Here is a 23,747-nt window from a genome sequence, read left to right on the forward strand (position 1 = left end):
GTCTGTGCTCTGAGGAATTTCCTCAGTTCGGGTTCACAAGCGGAGTAAACTCTGTCCCCCACGGGGCATTAAGCAAAGTCTGGAAATATTTTTTTCTTATCACACATCTGAGTGCGCAGGATTCTGTAAGTAGGGACTGGAGATGCTGCTAAATTTCCTACAAAATGCCTAGACATCCTTTCCCCGACCCACACCTCCCCGCCACAGAGAATTACCCGCCCCGAAAGTCAAGAGTGCCAGAGTGGACCAAGCCTGTGCTCAGCCAACCAGGGAGGCGCTGGCCCTGTGGCACTGTGTGATGCAGAAGAGCCTGGGCTGGGGCCTCTCACCGGTGAGGGAGCTACTGAGCAGCCACACGACACCAGACAGCTTCATCAAAGCTCTCAAAACGCCGTTTGGCTCACCTGCAAAATGGAGGCTAACAGGCCTGTGGTGAAGATTAGCCATTTGTCTGACATATAACTGTACAGGTCGACATGCTAGTTAAGGCAATGACCACTGCCCGGATAATTCTCCACTTCTAGTTTCTTAAAAATGTTCACAACACCTTCCTCCACTCCTGTCTCTCTGCTTCCCTTCTCTCTCCCTCCCTCCCTTAGACCTTTTCCTTCTCTCGCCCTCCCGCACACCTTGCATCTTTGGGGTTTATCCTAAAAAGCAGAATACGTGCCCTCCAGAATGATGAGCGTCAAGTAAGGTTAACTCGCTACAGTGACAGGAGCACAGGAAGGCTATAGAGTACCTGGTCACATGAAGGTTATTTCTGTGAACACGGTCCAGTTAGCTGCTCAAGTCGATTTGTGTTTTCAAGCACGTTTGGCCAATAACCAAAACAGCATTGTGTCTGCCATTAAAATATCTTAAGACACCAAATTTTATAGCGGTCTATTATTTTAAGATGTGATCAATTAAGTGCTTGGTTCGCTACCTGAAAGGTTAGTGGTCTGAACCTTCCAGAGCCTCCCCCACAGATGAAAGACGTGGGTGTGCCTCTCCAAGGAGGGTCACCATGAGTCAGGCAGGACTCACCTGGGCGGCAATGGCAGGACCGATCTGCCCAATGCACCATGAATCCACCTGAGCTTGCTGATGGGTGAAAGACAAACTATCGTCCCAAAGCGATGTTGCTGCTCTGGTGTGTCCGACCGTCGATTCTGGCTCCCAGCGCCTTCAAAGGGCAGTGCGGACCTGCGCTCTGGGGGCTCCCGGGCTGAAAGCTTTACAGACGCCGATCTCAAAGCTGTCCACTGGTGGGTTTGAGCCGCCGCCTCCCAGTGCTTAGCTGTTACATCACGGCTCCTTTCCCCAGTGATAACCGGCCTCCACAGTGTGGCAGTGCAGAGAAGCAGGCTTTGTTACCGGCCAACCTGGGGGCACCGGGCTGAAGCTCCAGAGGGGTGATCTGGAGCTGTGTGTCTTGGGGCGCCCACTTTCCGGCTCCTGCCGTGTGAGACTGCGTGCTTTGAGCAAAGCACACCGCCCGGCTCTCACCACCCTCTCCTGCTCCCTACGCTGTGTGCCCTCAGAACCTGCCACCTATCAGTGCATCCTCTCTGTGTCCTCGCATCCGAAATGACTTCATCACACGCCTGCCTCCTCTGCCCTGTGGATTTCTTCCTTTCATTCAGCGACATGCTGACGCCCAGCACCCACCTCGGGCCCAGGCGCACATAGGTGCCCAACGAATGAGCGGAGGCTGCTCCCTCAGCCACACGGGTCCCCTCCACCTCTTCCAGCCCATACCAGCCTACTGCGAGCGCAAACGGCGATCAGCGGAGCCGTCCACGCCGTCATTTCTGCTGGGTGGCACCAGCGGCACTCACATGGCGGCCTCCGCCTCTCAGCCGTAAACACGTGTCCTGTTCACGCTGCTGTCCTGCCACCCGCAAGGACCTAGCATGGAGCTCTGTGTGGCGCAGCCCTCCAACGCTCTTCCCAGGGTGAAGGAATAAGGCACCAAAGGGGATAAACCCCCAAAGATGATGCCTTTTAAAGACACCGCTGGAGGATGTGTCCCGCTCGCTGGTGAAAAAGCTCCCTCTGACTTAGCTAGATGTCAGATCCAAACAAGCAATGGTCAGCCTCCTGGAGTGCCCCCTGCAGGAGGCAGCTGGCACAATTTACTGAGTGTCTGTCCATCTGGACAGAGTGCTGGCAAACACTGAAGGCCCAACCCCAATCCTGCTCTTGAGGTGTCTGCCTTGACTCTTGGTCCTGGAGCCCAGGGCCCCGGGTCTTTAAAAAGTAAAAGGTGTTTTAAAACCACAGATTTTAAACTACAAGGAGACCCCATTCCTGCCCATCCCCAACAAACTTTGCAAAACTTTTAAAAACATGATACAATCAGTCTTGCTGAGAGGCTGAGAAATAGCTGCTTGGGTAAAAATGTGTACTTTTTCAAAGAGCAATTTGCCTTCTAGCTGTCAAGTAAAAATTAGAGTGCTCGACTGAAAACACAGTAACTCCACAAACACGATTGTTTCTCAATGTGCTATTTATAGTACTAGGCTATTTGAAACTATCCAATAAGGACTCTTAGTGGCATTGTCTGATAAACACTGGACTGCGAGCCTCAATGTCGGCTGTTCAAACCCACCAGCCGCTCCTCAGGAGAAAAACAAGGCTTTGCTCCTGTAAAGATTTACAGCCAAAGAAACCCCACACAGGGTGGCTATGAGTTGGAATCAACTCAATGGCAGAATGGGTTTTAAAAAAATATTCAGTAATAAGGAACTATAAAATTAACTTATAATACATGCACTTATAGGATGGAATACCATATAACTATTAAAAATTTGGACGGACGGAACACACAACATTCTTCTAGCTCTTTAATGCTTCCTCCTCCCCACTGTCATGGCACCAGTTCTACCTCACACATCCTGCTAGACCGACTTATGTACATTGCTACAGGTACAGGTAAGAGCTGTCAACACGCAGAACCCAGGGTAGATAAACCCCTCCGAAGCAGTAATGGGAGCAATGATTCCATGAGGGTATGGGAAGGGAAGAACTGATAGCAATGATGGATGTATAACCCCCGCCCCCCTCGAGGGGGATGAATAACAGAAATGTGGGTGAAAGAATACATTGGGCAGTGTAAGATATGAAAAAAATAATTTATTAAGGGTTCACGAAGGTGGAAGGGGGGAGGGAGGGAATAAAGAGGAGCTGATATCAAGGGCCTCAAGTAGAAAGAAAATGTCTTGAAAATGATGGCAACATCTGTACAAGTTTACTTGATATAATTGAGTTATGGATTGTTATAATAAAATGAGTTTTAAAAATAATGTCCTTTAAGAATATTTTGCAGATGAGACAAAATACTCATGATCACTTAGCAAGTGAAAAAAATACAACAGAAACCCTTATGTGTTATAAAACCCGCTACTATCAAATCAATTCCGACCCATAGCAACGTTACAGAACAGAGAAGAACCGCGCCATTGGGTTTCCAATGCTGCAATCTTAATGAAAGCAGACTGCCACATCTTCCTCCCACAGAGCACTGGTGGGTCTGAACCATCTACCTTTCAGTTAGCAGCCATGCACTTCATCACTGAACCCCGGGGGCTCCTTACATAAGCAATAAGCCTCCTTTAAAATGGTGACTGTGCGTAAACTAAACCATTCTGGAGCCTTCATGAATGACCTTCTTTGCCACGAGACCAGAGAAACTCACTCGGAAACCAATATTGAATGCTTTCATGAAGGACCCAGTAAATGGATCTTGATCAAAAGGAGGGAAAATGTGCAACAAATTTTAAATTCCTATTGGATACCGACTTACAGGATATATTTAGACTGGAGTCTATTGCCTGGAAATTACTTTTAAGCATAGAGTCAGAACCATGGCATGAAATCATCTTTAAGCCAAACCATTCTGCTAATTTAATTAAAAACAAAAAGCATTGCCTTGAGCATCACACTCTTCTAAAAGAATTTCACTAGATGAGATTAACTGGACAACTCCAAACCTAAAACAACAATCCTCACTGCCAGCGAGTAGATTCTGACTCCCAAAGACCCCACCGGCAGGGTGGAACCTGCCCCTGGTTTTCCAAGACTGAACTCTCCAGGGGGGGAGGGGGGGGAAGCAGAGTAGAAGTCTCACCTGGTGCTTTCAAACTGGCTAACAGGGCAATGCAAAAACCTCAACTCTAAAATACAGATGAGAATTTTAAGGGACAAAGTCTGAGCTACACCTTCCTGACAGGATCACTAAAGACAAAGCAGGCGCATAAGCAAATGTAGTGAAGAAAACTGATGGTGCCGGCTATCAAAAGATATAGCATCTGGCGTCTTAAAGGCTCAAAGGTAAACAACAGGCCATCTAGCTGAGAAGCAACAAAGCCCACATGGAAGAAGCACACCAGTCTGTGTGATCATGAGGGGTCGATGGGATCAGGTATCAGGCATCAGGCATCAAAGAACAAAGAAATCGTATCATTGTGAATGAAGGGAAGTGCGGAGTGGAGACCCAAAGCCCATCTGTAGGCAACTACATCCCCTTACAGAAGGGCCATGAGGAGGAGCCAGTCAGGGTGCAGTATAGTACCAATGAAACATACAACTTTTCTCTAGTTCTTTAATGTTTCCTCCCTGCTCCCCACCCCCGTATCATGATCCCAATTCTATATTACAAATCCAGCTAGACCAGAGGATGTACACTGGTACAGATCAGAGCTGGAAACATAAGGAATCCAGGACAGATAAACCCCTCAGGGCCAATAATGAGAGCAGAGAAACCAGGAGGGGCAGAGGGAGGTGAGGGAACGGATCACAATGATCTTCATATAACCCCTTCCCTGGGGGACAGACAACAGAAAAGTGGGTAATGGGAGATGTTAGACAGTGTGAGACATGAAAAAAAATTTATAAATTATCAAGAGTTCATGAGGGAGAACGGAAGGGTGGGAGGAGGGGAAATCAGGAGCTGATACCAAGGGCTTAAGTAGAAAGAAAATGTTTTGAGAATGATGATGGCAACAAATGTACAAATGTGCTTGACACATCGATGTATCTATGAATCGTGATAAGAATTGTACAAACCCCCAATAAAATGATTTTTAAAAAGTCGGAGCTAATGGGTACCACAACATGGGCAGAGACAGGGAGAGTGGCAACGCGATGCGAAGGTATGTAACCATTGTCAGAGCTGTTCATGAAAGAGTATCAAACGGGGATATGCTCTGTGGCAGACACTTTACCAAAAGGAAGAAGAAACAAAATACTGGAGACACGTGCTAAAAACATGAGTCGCGATTATTACCAATTGGTGGGATGACAGGCATGGCTTGTTTCATCTGTCTTACTTTCTGTACTGATGTTTATTATTGGCAAGGGAGGTCCTTGGAGACACTCATTAAATAACCTGACAGCTGATGCCATTCATTCTACATTCCCCACATAGCCACAGACAGCCAACGATGCAGGTCCCGGGCAGGGCATTGCTGAGGAAGCCGGGGAGCAGTCCCTGGGAGCACCCAGATACCCTCATAGACGCAAGGGGCCTGGGGTCTGCGTCACCAGTGACGCCATCCCTGCTGGTCTGCACAATGTTTTCCTTGATCCCATTGTCTCCCTGGCTCATCACAGAACTTGAATGCGCAGTCCCTGCCATCCCGCAGTCCAGCTTCGCCTGGGATGCATAAAGCTGCAATCGGCAAAATTCTAGCAAGCAAGACTACTCCAAGGGTTTGAAACCTGCTGCTGGAGCCTGCAAGATATGCACAGCTACCTCTGAGAACTGACTGCAGGATCTGAAAGGGCCTGCCAGGGGTCGCTGAGGGTCCCCGGCAGTACCCTGTCTGACCGGGGAGCCAGCCATACCAAGGATTTTAAAACCCACAGCTTGTCTGTGCTCCCTCAGCTGCCCCGCCAATTCTGAGCTGAGCCACATTTTTGAGGCCTTTTACTGCAGAGGATTGAGGGGGTTTCCTACTCTGGCTCCTGGCCAGGCTCAGGCCAACACCAGGCAGCAGGCTGGGGAAGAAGGGGCAGCAGAGCCAGAGGCCTGGACAGTTCACCTTGCTCAGCTTCTGCTGCTCCTGCTCACACGGAAACTGAGCGTCCAACATTTCTAGAACTCCTGAGCACTGGAACCTCCTTTGGAGAAAATAAAATGATAGCGAGCAGCACCACCACCCGTTGCCACACAGCCCTTTCCAACACGTGTGTTACAGCATGAGTGTCTGTTGAATTTTCAATGGCAGATTTTTTGGAAGTAGCTCACCAGGCCTTTCTTGTGAGGCACCTCTACCTGAATGTGAGCTGAAAATCTTCTTGTGCAACTCTACGACACCCAGGGGCTTCATAACCCCAACCTCAAAACCAAACCCTCCAGCGTCAAGTCCACTCCATGAGTGAGAGAAGACCCGCTCCCTGGGGTTGCTGGGCTGTCAATCTTTACAGCAACAGACAGCTTCATCTTCCTCCCACAGAGTGCGCTGGTGGATTCGAATTACTGACCTTTCAGTTAGCAGCCTGGCACAACACGTAACCCACCGCGCCACAATAAACTCACTGCCACTGGGCCCGTTCCAACGCAGAGCAACCCTGCAGGGCAAGCTCCTGCGGTTCCTGAGACCGAAAGGCTTCATGGGAATAGAAAGCCCTCTCTTTCTCCCTGGGAGCAGCTGGGGGGTTTGGAACTGTTGGCCTCGCGGTTTGCGGCCAATGTGCAAGCCACTGCACCGCCCTCACACAGAGCCGATCAGAGGTGCCCTGGTCAAAGGAGTGGAAGGGGCAGAGCTCTATTTGCTCCCTGCCCCGCCCCCAGAGCACAGGTCGCCTCGCACCCACTCTTCCACAGAGCTGGACGAGATCCGCGCTCCCCGGATCCATCCCGTGCCCACCTGCTCCCTGGGGCGCACACTCACCGGTCGATCGCGATGACCCCCAGGGTGAGCATGCTGGCCGAGCTGATGAGCAGGTAGAGCAGGGCCGAGAAGTTGCACCAGACCACGCCGAAGATCCATTCCCTCCGGACGGAGCTGGTCACCACGAAAGGCAGCACCAGCACGGACAGCAGGAAGTTACTCAGGGTCAGGCTGAAGACGAACTTGTTGCTGAGGGTGAGGAGGTAGGACTTCTTGTACAAGGTGACCACGACGACGAGGTTGCCCAGGCAGACGAAGACGGTGATGACAATGATGGCGATGAACTCGCTGACGAGGACCCCCCCTTGGCCGCCCCCCGCTGCAGTGAGGTTACTCAGTTCCTTCCTGTGGCCGAGGGAGGAGTTGAGGCTCATGGTCAGCGCGCCTCGCCGTGGGGTGGGCACAGCATGCTGAGCAACTGGCAAGAGAAGACGAGACCCGGAGAAGAAGAATCAGATCAGACGCCCTTCACTTTTCCCATGAGGACCCCGAGGCTGACGGGGAGTCGGGGAGCATCCCCAGGGCACGTGGCCAGGGCTTCTCACTGTGGCCTGCTTTCTGTGGGGGAGTCACTGCGTCTCCATTTACAAGGTGTTCCTTCCATCTAAGTCATCTTACCCCCTTTCCTCAGGCCGGGGGTTCAAGACCATGAGCGTGCCTAAGCCTCGCCTGGCATGCCGCATGCCAGTCCATGTTTGGCCCCCCCATTAGACAGCCAGGTGCCAGAGCCCAGAGGCACAGCCTGGGGAAGGGAGGCAGGTGACTGTGTGGCAGGTGGTCTGGTCTGTGGAGGACACTGCGGGCTGTGACTTCTCAGCCCTCGCGAGGCGGTGAGGTCCCTAAGCCGGCGGTGGCAGCAGCAGCAGCATCATATTTAAGCTGCAAAACCACAGGCCCTTCCTGTGATTCTGCCTTCTATTCTAACGCCATCCCCAGGTGACTCAGAGCTGCACAGGGGACGCTCAGCTGGCCCTAGCAACTATTCTGAGGTCTCTGAGCAGGGTGAATCAAGTCTCTATTGCTCTCCGCCGGCATGCTGAGGGAGGGCACGGGTCCAAGCCCTCATGCAAACGAGTGGGTGGGGGCAGAGTTCAAGGGCTTGGCCAACTGCCACCCTGGCCTATAAGGTGCAGTCCCTGCTCACAGAAAAATGGTGCCAGAACTCGGCTCAAATTCTACTTTGGCAAAAACTCAAGGCTGACACATGTTCACATTAAATCCCAGAGGAAGGTTTCTACACAACTTTTGGTCACCTTGAGTCGGCCGCAAGATCCCACAGCTCACTCGCCCCACCTGCTCTGGTTTCCCATGAAGAGAGACTGCTCCCCGGGAGCCAGACAGCAGGTACTCTGGTACCCACCCTGCCTACACCACAGCAGAGCCTTCCCTGCACCGCGCTTGGTGACCTGGCACCTCCATGCAAACACCCGTGGTCTCGGGGAGGATGCCGGTTAAGAAGGCAACCCTTCCCTTCGCGAGCAGCCCTGTTGGCCATCTGAATGGTTCCCGTCTAGTGAGCTCAACCTCTGTCCCGATGCCCGCCCACCCACCCACAGCATGCCTTCTCAAGACGCGCCAAGTAATACTAACCCCTATGCACTGGGAAGCCTCTAAATACTTCAGAAAGTGACCTGTGTTCATCTTCTGCAGATGGTATCTCCAGGTCCTAGTTACCAGGGAGCCCTGGTGGGGCTGTGCGTCATGCACTGGGCTGCTAACCACAAGGTCAGCAGTTTGAACCCACCAGTCGTTCCTCAGGAGAAAGATGAGGCTTTCTGCCCTCACAGTCTTGGAAACCCAAATGGGGCAGTTCTACTGTCTGATAGGTTCACTATGAGCCAGATTGACTTGATGGGAGATCGAGAGAGAGAGACCCAGACTTAACGATATGGTTTCCATTCTTCACTAATTACATGGTTTCCAGACCTTGCACTAACTTGGCCCCTCTCCTCTGGATTCATTCACAGATGTCTACGAGTCTCTTGATTGTGGTCCCTCAAACTGAGCATGCTAATCTAGGAGGGGTCGGTGGTTCCTCGTGCCATCGAGTCAGTTCTGACCCACCACAGCCTTAAGTACAACAGCATGACACCCCGATCAGGCAAGAGCCTGCATGGGTAGTCATGAGGTTGTTTAGGGGCCGATACCTCCGCAAGACAGCCTTTTACTTCTTCGCAGTCTGTTCTTCGGCTGGAAGCTCCACTGAAACCCATCCGCCATGAGTGAACCTACTAGTGGTATAGCTTCCGATATTTCCACCGAAATACAAGTGATATAGCTTCCAAGTCTGGTGAGTGTCAAACACGAAGGGGCGTGACCTCCAACATCAGGATACTCTCCTGAGACCCACTCTAAGACTGCATTTTCTTTTTAGCAATTTTGTCGTCCTGTTGGGCTTAAACAGGAACCATAGTTGCATAATGGTTATGTTTGGCTGCCAGCCTCAAGGTCAGCAGTTCCAAACCAACTTGCTCCTTGGGAGAAAGATGGGGCTTTCTAGTCCCGTAAAGAGTTACAGTCTCGGAGACCTAAGAAGCCGTTCTACCCTGTCCCCCTGTCCTAGAGGGTTGGCACGAATCTGCATCAACTCGATGGCAGCGAGTCTGGTTTGGGTGTCACTGGGTTTATATAAGGGAGTGGAATTATATAAAGGAATTAAAACTTTATATATGTACATATCAATTTGTTTGAAGGCAGCAGTCCCGGAAATTAAGTTCTTAAAGCTTGAGGGTAAAACATTGTTTCTGCTAGACCTTACTGTGTGCATTTTTGGCTGGTTATTTCCAGGCTGTTACAATATTCTGAATTTTGATTCAGTCATGCAACATTTGTTCCCTCCAGCTCTGTGACATGAATACATTTTAAAAGACCTGTGACTATCTTTGTAAAGTTACTTCCAATATTTTGTCTTTTTTGGGTGAGTTCTAGTTTTAGTAATGCTTATAGGTAAATATTAATTGGTATCTCAGAATAAGCTTTCTATCTAAACATATTATCCTTGAGTTAACTGAACAAGTATCTATTTAATTAAAAACAACAACAACAAAAACCACCTTGCTGCAATTAAGTCAGTTCTGACTCATAGCGACTTTACAGAGCAAAGTTGAACTATCCTTGTGGTTTCCAAGGTTGGGAGTCTTTGCAAGGGCACAACATTTCATCTTTCTCCCCCTGACTGGCCACTACGTTAGTAGCCCAACTCGAAACCACGAACTACGTGGTCAGGGGTCCTTTAAGTATCATGCAGTGCAGTGGTTCTCAACCTTCCTCATGCCACGACCCTTTCATACAGTTCCTCATGTGGTGGTGACCCCCATCCATAAAATTATTTTCGTTGCTACTTCATCACTGTCATTTTGCTACTGTTAGGAATCGGGCAACCCCTGTGAAAGGGTCATTCAACCCCCAAAGGGGTCGCAACCCACAGGTTGAGAACTCCTGAGATAGTGGTTCATAAGATAGAATTTGAGTCTGTACTGGAGAAGAAAACAGCTTACATCACAGCTTTGATGATACATTCTAATCAGGAGGTCAGCAGTTCGAACCCACCAGCCACCCCTTGGGAGTAGAAGGATGAGGCTTTCTGCTGCCATGAAGCTAACAGTCTTGGAAAGCCGAAAGGACAGTTCCACTCTATCCAGAGGGTCGCTAGGCCTAAGAGTCAACTCAATGGCAGAAATTTTGCTTGAAAACATCACAGAGAAAGGACTGGTCATCCTATTTGCTTTTAATCCCTGGAAATCAAGAGAAAACCTGAAAAGCCAGAGAGCAACATAAATAGTCATACACATACGTGTCCACAGGAAATGACACACTAATGGTAAAGGAAGGCACACGCTGGCTGCAGTGAGATGCCAGTTCTGTCGGTCCAAACCTTTTCAAGCTTGGAAAGACACGTGACTGCAGAAGCTGTGGGGAAGCAAGCACCCTCCCACCTTCCCCAGGGCTTTTATTTACCCACGTACGAGCCATGAAAGATCTTTTTAATTGGGAATCTATGAGAGATGAGAAAGCATGTGCATATAGTATATACATACATCCCTACTTACTTGCTTGAGCAACTTACGTAAAAGCTAGGATCCGTTCCATTTCTGTTACCTGAGCCCAGAGCAACCACGCTCCCCGCTCTGGAGACGGCTCACTATTGAGAGGATGCTTGAACGTCCTCTAAAATTAAAGAACACGCGGTTCCTCGGATGGAAAGGCACATCCAGTGCCGACACCCACCGGAAGCAGTCACCAGGGCACATCATAATGAAAGCGATGAAGGTCAAGGAGAAAAATCTCACGGAGGAAGCCGCAAACACACGTTCGCCTCTAAAACAGCAAGAGAGCCCTTTCCACCGGAGGCCTACACGCCGCCGCCATGTCTCTCGTGATCCCCGAGAAGTTCCAGCACATCTTGCGAGTCCTCAACACCAACATCAATGGGCGGCAGAAAATAGCGTTTGCCATCATGGCCATTAAGGGTGTGGGGCGAAGATACGCCCATGTGGTGTTGAGGAAAGCAGACATGGACCTCACCAAGAGAGCAGGAGAGCTCCCGGAAGATGAGGTGGAGCGCGGGACCACCATCCTGCAGTACCAGATTCCAGACTGGTTCCTGAACCGACAGGAAGGCGTGAAGGACGGCAAATACAGCCAGGTCCTGGCCGACGGTCTGGACAACAAGCTCCGCGAAGACCGGGAGCGGCTGAAAAAGATCCGCGTCCACAGAGGGCTGCGCCACTTCCGGGGCCTTCGAGTTCAAGGCCAGCACACCAAGACCACTGGCCGCCGTGGCCGAACTGTTGGTGTGTCCAAGAAGAAATAAGGACTATCAACATTGTCTGTTAATAAATAGTATATACACAAAATAAAACAAATAAAAAATAAAACAGCAAGAGACAGGCAGCAGACTCTTCGGAGGCCACAAAGAGAGGGCAGGAAATAGTGGAATGATCTAGCCTATGAAGGAAAAACACTGTTGCCTGAAAGTTCAGGCGCATTCAGGGCATCAGGGAACGGTACTTTCGATCCACATAAAGCCTGAGTGTTACTAGTGATTCCTCCCTAAACGAATGCTGAAGAACATTTGATCATGAAGAAGCTGACTCCAGAGATAAGGGGGAAGGGTGCGAGAATAAACCGAAAGGAAAACGGAACAGACAGGGATCCAACTCAGTAAGAACTCCACAAAATAAAACGTGAGTTTAAAAAGCGAAGCGTCAGCAACAATTATAAAAATAGCCCAGCTGGGAGATTCAAAAACTAGATAAAACGAAACTACTAAGCAAAATGGAAGCTCTGAAAGGCGTGATTCGACTCAGAATGTGCTCAGTTTGGTAGAATGTGCTCAGTCCAGGTTTGTAAGTGTACCTCGGGTTACCGTTTCCCCGGCGCCTGCACAAGGGCTTGGCACCCAGGAAGGCACTCGGCAATTCTTTGCTGACGAACAACTGTCAGAACCTTGTCATGATGAAATCTAACAGGGCTGTTAACCTTATAAAACTCACCGCCATCGAGCTGATGCCAACTCGTCGTGACCCTGTAAGAGAGGGTACAGCTGCCCTCTGGGTTGTCAAGACTCTAACGATGGGAGGAGAAAGCCCTGGCTTTCTCCCGAGGAGTGGCTGGTGGCTAAGGACTGCTGGCCTTGCAGTTAGCGGCCCAAAGCATAACGGGCACAGTACCAGGGCTCCTAAGGTAACCTAGAAAAGAACAAACACGGACACAGAACTTCCAAGTGAGAAGCTGAAAACGGGGAATGCAGTGCTCTTGCCCTCACCCTGCTCCCCAGGGGTCTATCCATGAACAGGCATACTGGTGAGTGGTCGAACCAGAGTCCAGGACTGCACACAGCCCTGGGCAGGCCAAAGAACCTCCTACCCGGAGAAATTCAAAATCCTACGCTCTGCCAGGAAGCCTGGAGTGGGAAAGCACAAGCCCTAGCACATCCCCAAGGGGTGCACCTTGAAAGGAGAGGAGAAGGGATTTGGAATGCCCCGGCCCAGGGAGGCTTCCTGGCAGAGCGCCAGCTTAACCAAAGCCTGACAAGCCAGGGCCCATTTAGGCGTGACTCACATGACCTCTCCTGGGCAGTTCTGCTGCCAGACACAAAGGTGCTGTGGAACTCCCACACCTACCCCCTCCCCGAGCTGCCCAAAGAAATTACCTGGCGCTGCTCCTCGGAGAAACAAGTAGACAGTAACATGATTAAGGCCTTAATAAATCTATCCGGAATGAGCCTCAAGAGAGAAGACAATCTCTCTCAGGTCACTGGGGAACATGAGCATTTTCTGTCCCTGCCTGCCAAAGAAACTGCCTTCCGTCTTCTGGAACGTTCCCGAGCCAGTGAATCGAACAGACTTCTGGATTCAGCTACTAGCAAAAGCCCAAGTCACTCAAAGTCAAGGCTTGCCATTCAAGCGAGTGATCCCTAACAGCTCTGACTAAAACACAAGGCAACAACTACTTTGCATGGTATGTCCTAAAAAACCATGAGTCCCAGTGTCACCGTGGGCCTGATGTTGAGCTGCTAACCACAAGGTAGGGAGTTCAAACCCACCAGTCCTTCTAAGGGAGAAAGCTGAGGCTGTCTGCTCCTGGAATCCCATATAGACCTTCTGAGTCAGAAGCAACTCCGTGGCAGCAGCTGTGTTTGGGGTTTTCTTACAACAGTAACTTCCGACAGGCTTTTAGTTGCAAAGGTGGGTTCTCTCAAGATTTTATCCTCCTGGAAAATCACTTATCAGCTGTACAATATCATTTATTTGTAACTGTGACTGTGTAATTTGGTTGTGTAAACGTGATTCTTATTGGCCATCACGCTGCATCTGTCAGCACGACTACCTGGCATGGAGCTGAAGGGCACAGTCTCAGAAGCCAGACTGCCTGGGTTCAAAGCCCAGCTCCTCCACATTTTAGCTAGGTGAGCTGTAATCAATGAGCTGACTTCCCTTTTTTTCATATCTCATTCATAAGATGAATATTATCTTCTCATTGTGTACATTGTACATTCCCAAACCACTGCCATCGAGTCAATTCCAACGGACAGTGACCTGGCTGTTAATCTTTCAGGGGCAGACAGTCTCATCTTCCTCCCGAGGAGCAGCTGGCAGGTTTGAACCACCCACCTTGTAGTTAGCAGTTCAAGGCTTACTCGGCAGGCAGCACCACAAGGGCTCCGTCGTGACGTATGTAGTAAGGACCACGTGAACAGTGCCAGGCATACAGCAAGGCCTTATTGCATGTTGGCACTGAAAAGGTTGCCCTGATTATATTTCAGGAACCTGCCCTTATAGGAGTCCTGGTGCTGTAAAGGATACACGTTGGTCTGTGATGTGCATGGTCAGCAGTTTGAAGCCGCCAGCAGCTCCACATAAGAAAGACTGGGCTTTCTCCTCCCTTACACAGTGACAGTCCTGGAAACCCACAAGACGTCACTGTGGGTCAGCATTAACTTGACGCAGTGAGAGTTTCCCCTTCCCTTGCTCTGGGTCGTGTAACTGGGTGAAACAAAAGTCACTCCCAGCTCCCAAGGTCAGCTGTTGATTCCAGGCCAGACAGGTAGTCATGGTGATTTATCCATGGATGGTCACACCACCCATGACCAGGGTTTGGGCTGATGCTGCTGGAGGGAAAGCTAGCCTACTACTAACGTCGTAAGTTGATAACACGTGAGTCTCAGGTTGAGGAAGCTGATCGGCCCTGGTGGCACAGTGGACTGCACACTGAACCACAAAGTCTGCAGTTCGAACCCACAAGCCACCCTGAAGGAGAAAGTTCTCTACTCGAGTAAAGCGTTCGTCTCAGAAACTGTCCCGGCAACGCACTGTAACAGTCAGAATAGACGTGGCAACAGTGACTGCGTTTTGAGGTCACTGACTGCCGAATACAAGTGAGAGAAGAGGAAGAAAACAGGGGAACCCACACATGCTGATGTTACTAACTTAAATCTGTTGCTCTTGGGTTCTGCAGGCCAGGGAACTTGCTGCTCCACATACGCTAACTTGGCTGAGTGTCCATTACCTGCACCTTAAAGAATCCTGGCCAATGGTTTGATGTACCCTGATGTCCAACCCATCAACCCTCCCTTTGTTTGGACATCAGAACCTAGTGCCTAGTCCTTTTTCCAAATGCAATTCCATCCCTCAGGCATATCTGCAGCAACAGCATCAGACAGATCTGCACCTATAGCCTCTTCCTACTCTTTTTCCTCTGGCCTCATCCCTGACTCATGGACTCTCTGTCTTCATCTGGAAATACAGAGAAGCTTTCCCCTCCGAGAGTGTAGTTTCTTTGGGATTAGAAGATCCATGTCCCAGTCTACAAGCTCCTATAGGAGATGAGTATCTGAGACCATCGAAGGGACCATTTGAGAGTCCGCAATCCACAGACCCCAGGGTACAGGGAGGCCCCTGGGATCAGAAAGAGGCAGGATTTTTGACACCTCCCTCCCTAGGAGTGGTTGGAGCGAGCAAATAACACTGGCCCTCTCCTGAATTCTGCTCCACAAAAAAGTGTTTCTTCGAATAAGGTTCTCTTCTGATACTCTTAAATATGCCCATGCAAGGGAGTAGTTGATTTACTCCTCATTAGCCTCTCCCGAACAGCAGTCCTGGCCCCCCTAGAGCAGCCTGTACCCCATCACTCCCCCTCCATGTAACCCACAGCCGATTCAACCAATAATTTGTGAAGAGCGGAGCAACCCAAAATGCTGGAACGGCCGGATGCCCCAGGCAGGCCCATAAAGTATTCAAATATCAGGTAGGTACATACACTTTTCAAATAAGCAACCCTCGGGGCAAGGACGTATTCCTCAACACCACTTCCAACACATCCAGGTAAGGTTAAGATGATGCTGTTTGGGCCGTACTTCCCAGGGTTCTTCATCTCAGCACCTCAGAGCACATCAATCAGCAGCTATGGAAGTTGAGGGGCGGGAGAGTGGGAAGAAGATTCTAACAACCACCTCTGTCTAGAGTTAAGGTAAATGAGATAAAAGGAGTCAACTCTCTCCTCAGCCCACCCCCAAACAGACCACACAACGTGATGAGAGCCAGAAAGAGATCATCGGCATCCTGGGTGTCCACAGAGAGCACTGGACCAGTTACCCGGCTCCCTCCCATCCTCCCTCCTTTCCTGGTACTCATCATGCTCCCATGCAGGTAGGCACATGGATCTGGCCTCTGCAGTCCCAGAGGGAGCTGCCCATTCATCCAAGCCAGAGTCTGGTACAAACCCCAGTACTTCTCTTTTCTCTCCACAAGACGCCCGGGTGGCGTAGTGGGTTATGCGTTGGGCTTCTGACTGCAAGGTCAACACTTCCAAACCACTAACCGCTCCTTGGGAGAACAACGAGGCTTTGTACCCCTGTAAAGAGTTACAGTGTCCAAGACCCCCAGGAGCACTTAGTTCGACCCTGACCTGTGGGCCACTGTGAAACAGCAGCAACGCGCTGACCGTGACTTTGGTGTGGAGGGAAGGTACCACAAACCTAGGAATGGCCTTGTTTAACAAGTGTAGCGGCTCGGAGCTCAGGTCTGCTGGGGAAAATGGATCAGAAAAATGAAGGTAACTAGAACCAGATTCCCAAATGGCCTATGCCTCTTTCTGAATTCTTCCTCTGCCTGTGGGAGAGGACGTGGCTCTGGTCTTCTCCGTACACACACTGTACACACATTGTCAACTTCAGTACCTCGCTGCCCTGCACATGACATCGCTCTAAGTCAGTGGTCCTCACCCTTCCTGATGCCGGGACCCTTTCATATAACTCCTCATGTGGTGGTGACCCCCCCCCCAACCATAAAATATTTTCGTTGCTACTTCATCACTGTCATTTTGCTACTGTTATGAAACTGGGTGACCCTGTGAAAGGGTCGTTGGACCCCCCCCAAAGGGGTCGCAACCCCCAGGCTGAGAACCACTGCTCTAAAAGAACTAGGAGATTAGGCTCTTTTCCAGCCTTGGAAACCCTTGGCTGAAGTTCTGCTCCATCCTATAGGGTTCCACAGGGTCAGGGTTCAAATGGACCCCACAGCTGTGGGTTTGGGTCGGCTTTGGCATCCTCTGTTGGGCATATTCTCCCTGTGTGTGGACTGAGTGACCAAAGATTGAGTTGAGTCTATAATATTCTATTACTATTCTGGTGTAATAACTTTCCTGAACGAGAGAGAGAAGAAAGTGACACACAAATGGGGTGAAGAGGTGGCAAGGCTGTGGGGGCACGGGAACAACTCCCAACAGGGTCCCGGCCACATTCACTTCCCGGTCTCGCCTTCACTACAGGGCTTGTCGTCATGAAGAAATGGAGAACGCCAGCCATCCTCAGGGCCTCGTGCCCACAGGCCGGTCGAGACGAGAGGAACCTTCGAAAACACCTGGCCCAGCTCCTGGAGGTGAGCAAGGCGGGCATGTCTGGCACAGACAGCTCCTCCCCAGGGACTAGCGGGGCAGTGACTTCGGGGCTGAGCCCGCTGCACACACCACTGGCTGTGCTCGCTCACACTAGCAGATGGGGCTCCCCAGATCCTGTGCAAAAACATAACTCAACTTCCGGCTCATCAAACACCTATGTGTGGCATTTCTTTCTCTCCGTGGCACGTTCGAGGGCAGAAGGAACACTGAGGAGCAAGCAGAGTTGGACGGCGGGCGGTAGCGGAAACGTTTTAAAGGGGTTTAAAGGCCTCCACTAGAGAGCATCCCCCTTAGGCTCCCAGGTCAATACACACAGGGAGGGCCCAGCTCAGTCTCCCAGAAACCCACAGGTCGGCTGAACTAGAGACAAAGACAATTCCCTCAGGGCACGGTTTTAGAAAGTGTTTTCGGACGAGGAAGAAAATATTGGCGATGCATTTCCAGTTATTGAGAAAGGCCTCGGAGCAAGCCTGCACCTTGGGCGCCCTGGCCCAGACTCCGCCATTCCCCTGGGTGGGAGGGGGCAAAAGGCCAGCTTTTAAAGACAAGCTCGGGGAAGGTTCCAGGGACACTGGCTCAAGACCATCATGCCCGAAGCAAGAATCTAGCAAATCCCAACACCAAAGCTGGGTCAGAGCAGGCCAGAACTTCCCCCGCCAAGCCACACCTCCTTGACTCTGCTGCCAGGTAGCAATGCAACCAGTAACTGGACCACCGGGCCGTTGGGAGACCCTACTCAGAAGGCAAGGAGCGAGTGCTACCCGTGGGCTCTGGACTCAGGGAACCCACTGGCTACTGAAAATATCCCACCCCAGCCCCCCGGGCCACCGGCATCACGAGTCTAGCACATCCCATCCCAGACTTCGAATCTCCTGCCTTGCCAGTCCAAGATAGCTCTTCCACGTCTCCTGCTATATGGTGCCTCCATCTCTCCAATTGTTCAGGCGCCACACATTAGTCACCCCTGGCTCCCAGTGTTCTCTCCCGTCACAGTACTTCTGTTGGATCGCCTAAAATACACCTAGACTCCAGGAAACACCGCCTGGTCCCGTACCATGCCTGAGCCAACTGTTGCAGCCCCTGGTGTCAATCCATCGCGGAGAATTCAACTACGTCTTACTACCTATTAGAACCACTCTGGTCCAGGCTAGTGTCTGCCCGGATTACTGAGCCGCTTCCTCACTAATCTGCCTGCGTCTGCCCTTGCCAACTTCTCAACCCGGCAGCCAGAGGGGGACTCCGCTGCTTTGCTTTTCTTTTGTCTCTTCAAAGGCGGGGGCACACCACACCTCCGCGCAGGCCCTCAAAGGGATTCCCATATCTCTCAGAGGACATGCCTGTATTCACCTGCATCTGCCAGCCTGGCCTGGCTCTTGCTGACCGCCCCAACCTCATCAGACCCGTTACTTGGCATTCCTTCCATGTCAGGTAGACCTTGGCCACCTCAGAGTTTAACAAGCACACCAAGCATGCTTTTGCCTCGAGGAAGTTCCGAAAGTTCTCTGTGCCTTAGGCTCTGACCCCAGATACCTTTACTGACTGCTCCTTGGCTTGCTTCAGGCCCTGACTTCTTTGAAGTCTTGTGAGCCGCCTCATCCACAAAGGCCGTCGGGTCCATGCACACATCCAAACTAACATTTCATATTCCCTTCTACTGCTTCATGGACGCCATGGCGGAGTGGCCAAGCACTGGGCTGCGATCCACAGGGGTGGCATTTCAAAACCCGCAGCAGCTCCGTGGGAGAAAGACTGGGCTTTCTACTCCGGTCAACGGGGACAGTCTCAGAACGTGACAAGGGATTGATATGAGTCAGCACTGACTCAGGGGCCAGGAGTTCGGGTTTGGTTTCTATTACTTCACGGCCCCCTTCGGCTCACTGCTTTTTTTCCTGAGTGTGTACATGCAGCTGTGTCCGCACATTCAGCACCATACTCATGCACGCTCACCATCCCTGTCTGCAGGTGTGCGGTGGCCTGCATGTCGTGATGCTGCTGGAAGCTAAGCCACCGCTATTTCAAATACCAGCAGAGCCCCCCACTGCAAGGCAGGTTTCAACACAGTTTCCGTAATAAGACAGACTAGGAAAAAGCCTTCGTGTTTTCAAAACCAACTGTTGTTGTTGATAGACGCCATCAAGTGGGTGGGGTGCCAACTGACAGCGAGCCTGCGTACAACAGAACAAGACCCTGCCCGGTCCTGTGCCACCCTCACCACTGCTCCTGGCTTGAGCCCAGTGAGGCAGACCCGGTGTCGTGATAGCTCATTGATCTCATTCCCCTTTTTGTGCTGAGCCACTCCTTCACGCTGGAGACTGGTCTCCCTGGATAACACGTTCGAAGGCTGTGAGACAAAGTCTCCTCATCTTTGCTTCTGGGCAGTATCCTGGCTGTCCTGCTTCAAACCCAGGTCTTCTTCATTCTCCCAACAGTCTGTGATATAGCTAATATTCTTTGCCAACACCAGAATCCAAATGCACCAAGCCTTTCCCAGCGGTCCTTATAGACATTGCCCTAAGGTGACTGAAAATACCAGGACTTAGGTCGGGGGCAACTTAGTCTTCAATGTAACAACGTTGCTGTTTAACACTCTAAAGCCCTGGTTCTCAACCTTCCTAAGGCCACGACCCTTTCATACAGTTCCTCATGTGGTGGTGACCCCCAACTATAAAATTATTTTCGTTGCTACTTCATAGCTGTGATTTTGCTACTGTGATGAATTGGGTCACCCCCAAAGGGGTCACAACCCACAAGTTGAGAACCGCTGCTCTGAAGAGCTCTATTGCAGCAAATTTGGCCAACATATCCTTTGCTCGGTTTCCTTACTGTGGCTTCCACAGGCACTGATTATGGATCCAGGTGAAATGAAACCCCTGACAACTTCAGTCTACTCTCCGTTTACCATGATATTGGTTATTGGTCCAATTGTATCTTATTTTCCCTATGTTGAGGTATAATCTACAATAGCCTGTAGTTTAACCTTTACATCATCACAAAACACGGTCTGGTTCGCTTGCTTTGGATAGGTCAGCAACAGGAATCAATCGCCGGGGAGGTCTAATGGTAGATGAAGTGGTGGGTGGACAGGGCATGGGGGACCCTCGGCAATACGTATCGGCCTAATAGCCACAATGATAGGCTCAAACATCTTCATGACTAAAAGGATGGTGCAGGATCGGAAACTGTTCCACTCTGTTACACAAAAAGTCACCATGCGTCGGATGTCCTGAGCGAAACTAACAATAAACAATTCTCACACACACATGCACGATTTGCTCGCCTTGTTAATGGCCTATTAAGGTGCCTGCTCTAAGAGGGCAAAGAACTTTGGGTCTACAGACTGTTCTGGTCAACATCTTAAACAACGTCTGGCACACTATAGGTGCCCAATAATGTGATACACAGACCTACATATGAGCGGACAATGAGACACCAGACACCCTGGCACACGTCTCTGCTCTATCCATGAATGACCAGCATAACCATCTCAGGTAGAGTGGACGGAGCCCCGGTGGCGTCAGGGTTAGGAGCTGCGCTGCCAACTGCAAGGTCAGTGGTCTAACCCACCAGCTGCTTCGTGGGAGAGAGAGGAGGCTTTCCACTCCTGTAAAGATTCACAGGGAGACAGTTCTACCCTGTCCTATTGAGTCACTCTGAGTCAGAAGTGATTCAAGGGCAGTGAAGTTTCTTTTAATGCACAATGTTACTATTCCTTGGTGATTTTGCCTGCTTGATAAACCATCCTATCACACATCCTCTAAGTTAGGCATCCTCAAAGTGTGGGTACCGTTACTGCAAGAGGCCGTTTCAGCCTAATAGCTCCAGGCCCTGACTGTAGACCCCATACGTAATGGCTTGCACATCAGCGAACCATTAGGTTTCCAACGTCTGTCGATGCTACTGCGGTCAATTAAACGCAAGATCGTTTTTTACTTTGCTACTGCTGCATACCGGCTTTTTGAAACGAAGCGTTTTCTCTGACTGAACTCATGCAAGAAAGGCAGATCAGGAACCACTCAGCCTGGGGAAGCGCAGAGACCACCACCGCCTGTCAGTCCCCCTCCCAACCCAGGCGGATCCTGCTGCCTCTCTCTGAAAAAACATCCAGCTCAAGGCCCACCGCTTAGGGAGAATTTGGAGGAAGCTTTCCAGAATAGTCCATCCACAAAATGGCCCTTGCCATTCTTACTACCTGAAATTTCCTTCTACCTTGTGGTTACCCTTTCAGACATGCATGTCTTCTCCAGAAGCTTTTATTCGGGTTTGGACGTTATCCCCTCTAGATAGTAAATTAAGTCTTCCTTGGTTTCCCTGCAGCATCCCTAATAGCACTTGGCACGTGGAGGAGGACGTATATGATATATTCTTTCCACTCACTAATGCCCACTTAGGCCTGATATTCAATAAAAAGAGCCTAGGCTTTCGCATCTTGGCCATAGCGAGGTCTGAATTGTGACCTTGTGCAGGTCCCTTAATATTTATGAGCCTCAGTTTCCTCATCAGGAAGGGAAAGGTAAGAATTAACCTACTTTACATGATTGTTGAGAGAGGCCTGGTGGTTTAATGGGTTACGGGGTTGGGCTGCAGACCACAAGGTCAGCAGTTCAAAACCACCAGCCACTCTGAAAGATAAAGATGGGGTTATCTGCTTCCCAAAAGATTTACAGCCTGGGAAACCCAAAGGGGGTTAGTTCTACCCTGTTGTATAGGGTCACTATGAGTCAATCAACTCAATGGCAGTGGGTTGGGTGTTTCATTTGCTTGTGGAAAGTAATCTATGAGACAGCCGGTGTGAAAGCAGCTAACACACTCACTGTCTGAATCTCAACACTAATTTCAGAAAATTAGTTAAGACCCAAAAGAAAACGGACGGCTTTTTCTCTTGCAACTGTTAATGAAAGACAAAGCAGTTTCATTCTGACTGGCTGGAAACAGGAAGAGAAAGGATACAAGGCAAGAGACAGCAAACTACAGTTTCTCTGATTTCATGAGGGCTCCACGCCTCAGAATCTGAGGTCTAACTGCTCGGTAACCACAGAAAACCGCTCCCCCGGAGCTGAAACCAGCCAGGTGCTGCAGCAGATACTGATCACAGCCACCAGCTGACCAGCTGCGCCGGGAACGGTGCAGGTTTCATTTGTCTGCATCTGCAAATGTGGGGACTGACGCTCCCCGCGGCCCATCGCGCACGTGCACGTCTCGTCTTGCTCAGCTGAAAAGCTGAGTGGCTCCAGTGAAGGGAATCGACATGGCTGAGCAGGGTCTGAAAATGGCCACGCCGAAGACGCTGCACAATAATCCAACTCAATCTCTACCTAACATTCAACCTCTGTGGTTCTATATGAGAATGTCTTTGCACGCACCCGGTCCCCGCCAGGGCGCATCTGGAAACATCGGAAGACATTTTTCATTACAACCGGGGGCAGGCTCGGAGATTTGCTTTCAAGCAGTCACAGAGAGAAGTAGTTAGAGGCCGGGGATGCTGACAAACACCCTACATCGGCACCAGAAAATCGCCCACAAGGAATTCTCAGGCTCAGAACACCGGAAGTGCTAAGGTTGTCCTAATCCCCTTTTTTTAATTTATATGCTTCTTAAACACCTTTAGGAAAGTACAACAGTCGCCCCACCACCACCCCTAAGCCCACACGCACACTCACCCCCATATCGGTCCCAGGAAGAGAAGAGAAAGAACTGTGCTGGGGGCAAAACTGAGCCGCTTACCTCCACAAGCTAAACAATGATTGCTATGCTAATTAGTTTTTATCCTCAATTCTTTTTTCCTCATTATCATCATAGAACTCAGCAAACTAATTAAGCTCATACTGCTAAAACTGCACATATTACTTTAAAACTGCTTAAAGGAAGGATTCCGTCTGAATCCATTTTTCCCTGCCATCTGTGAGAGCGATGTCATCGTATACACCACATAGGAACAGGGCACGTGCCCTCCCCTCACCATCCAGCCACATCACCGCTGGCTCCTGACACTCCTTGATTGCTGCCCCCATTTAGCTGTGCCCTTCTCCTTCCTCAATCCACTCCTGGGTCCATCAACAAACGTTTCCCGAACAGCTGCTCTGGGCCGAGCACTTCTCCGGTCAGGACTGCGGCACAGACTGAACAAGGCAGGCCAATGAGCGCTCACGTAGGCAGGGGCAGAGAAGAGGGGGTCACGGAGAGAACATGAAACATATAAAATAACCCCAGACAAGTGTGCTCTGAAGAAAATTTACAAAGAGAGACTGGGTGGGAAGGCTGGAGGTGGGATGCGGGACGGTACATCTTATGTAGGGAAGGTCAGGGAAGGTCCTCTGAGGACATGACCTTCAATCAGGGACCAGACAAGGTGAGAAGAGAATAAGGCAGGCACAGGCCTGGGAGAGGAGCACCCAGGCTGAGGGAAGAGGCCGTGCAAAGGCCCGGAGGTCGGAATGAGCCTGGTCTATGAAGGAACAGCAGGAAAGCTGG

The 23,747-nt window shown here is 50.4% G+C and overlaps 2 protein-coding genes across 3 annotated transcripts in view; one reads left to right on the top strand and one right to left on the bottom strand.

Annotated features, from left to right (window-relative positions):
• The window catches only part of GPR161 (G protein-coupled receptor 161), a 57,492-nt gene that overhangs the window by 27,241 nt on the left and 6,504 nt on the right, over window positions 1–23,747 (bottom strand). The window contains exon 2 of one of the 2 annotated variants that reach the window (XM_075564506.1): window positions 6,882–7,299. The exons of the other annotated variant lie outside the window; for it this stretch is intronic. Coding sequence (XP_075420621.1) covers window positions 6,882–7,255 — 374 coding nt within the window. The 5' untranslated portion in view covers window positions 7,256–7,299. The remainder of the gene's footprint in view (window positions 1–6,881; window positions 7,300–23,747) is intronic. 2 annotated transcript variants of the gene reach the window in all.
• On the top strand, window positions 11,222–11,703 carry LOC142437200 (small ribosomal subunit protein uS13-like). Its single transcript, XM_075540468.1, has one exon. It carries the CDS (start codon window positions 11,248–11,250, stop codon window positions 11,692–11,694), a length of 447 nt encoding a protein of 148 aa, XP_075396583.1. The 5' UTR covers window positions 11,222–11,247; the 3' UTR covers window positions 11,695–11,703.

This window comes from Tenrec ecaudatus, chromosome 1 (assembly GCF_050624435.1).
Source record: "Tenrec ecaudatus isolate mTenEca1 chromosome 1, mTenEca1.hap1, whole genome shotgun sequence".
NCBI classification, from domain to species: Eukaryota; Metazoa; Chordata; class Mammalia; order Afrosoricida; family Tenrecidae; genus Tenrec; species Tenrec ecaudatus.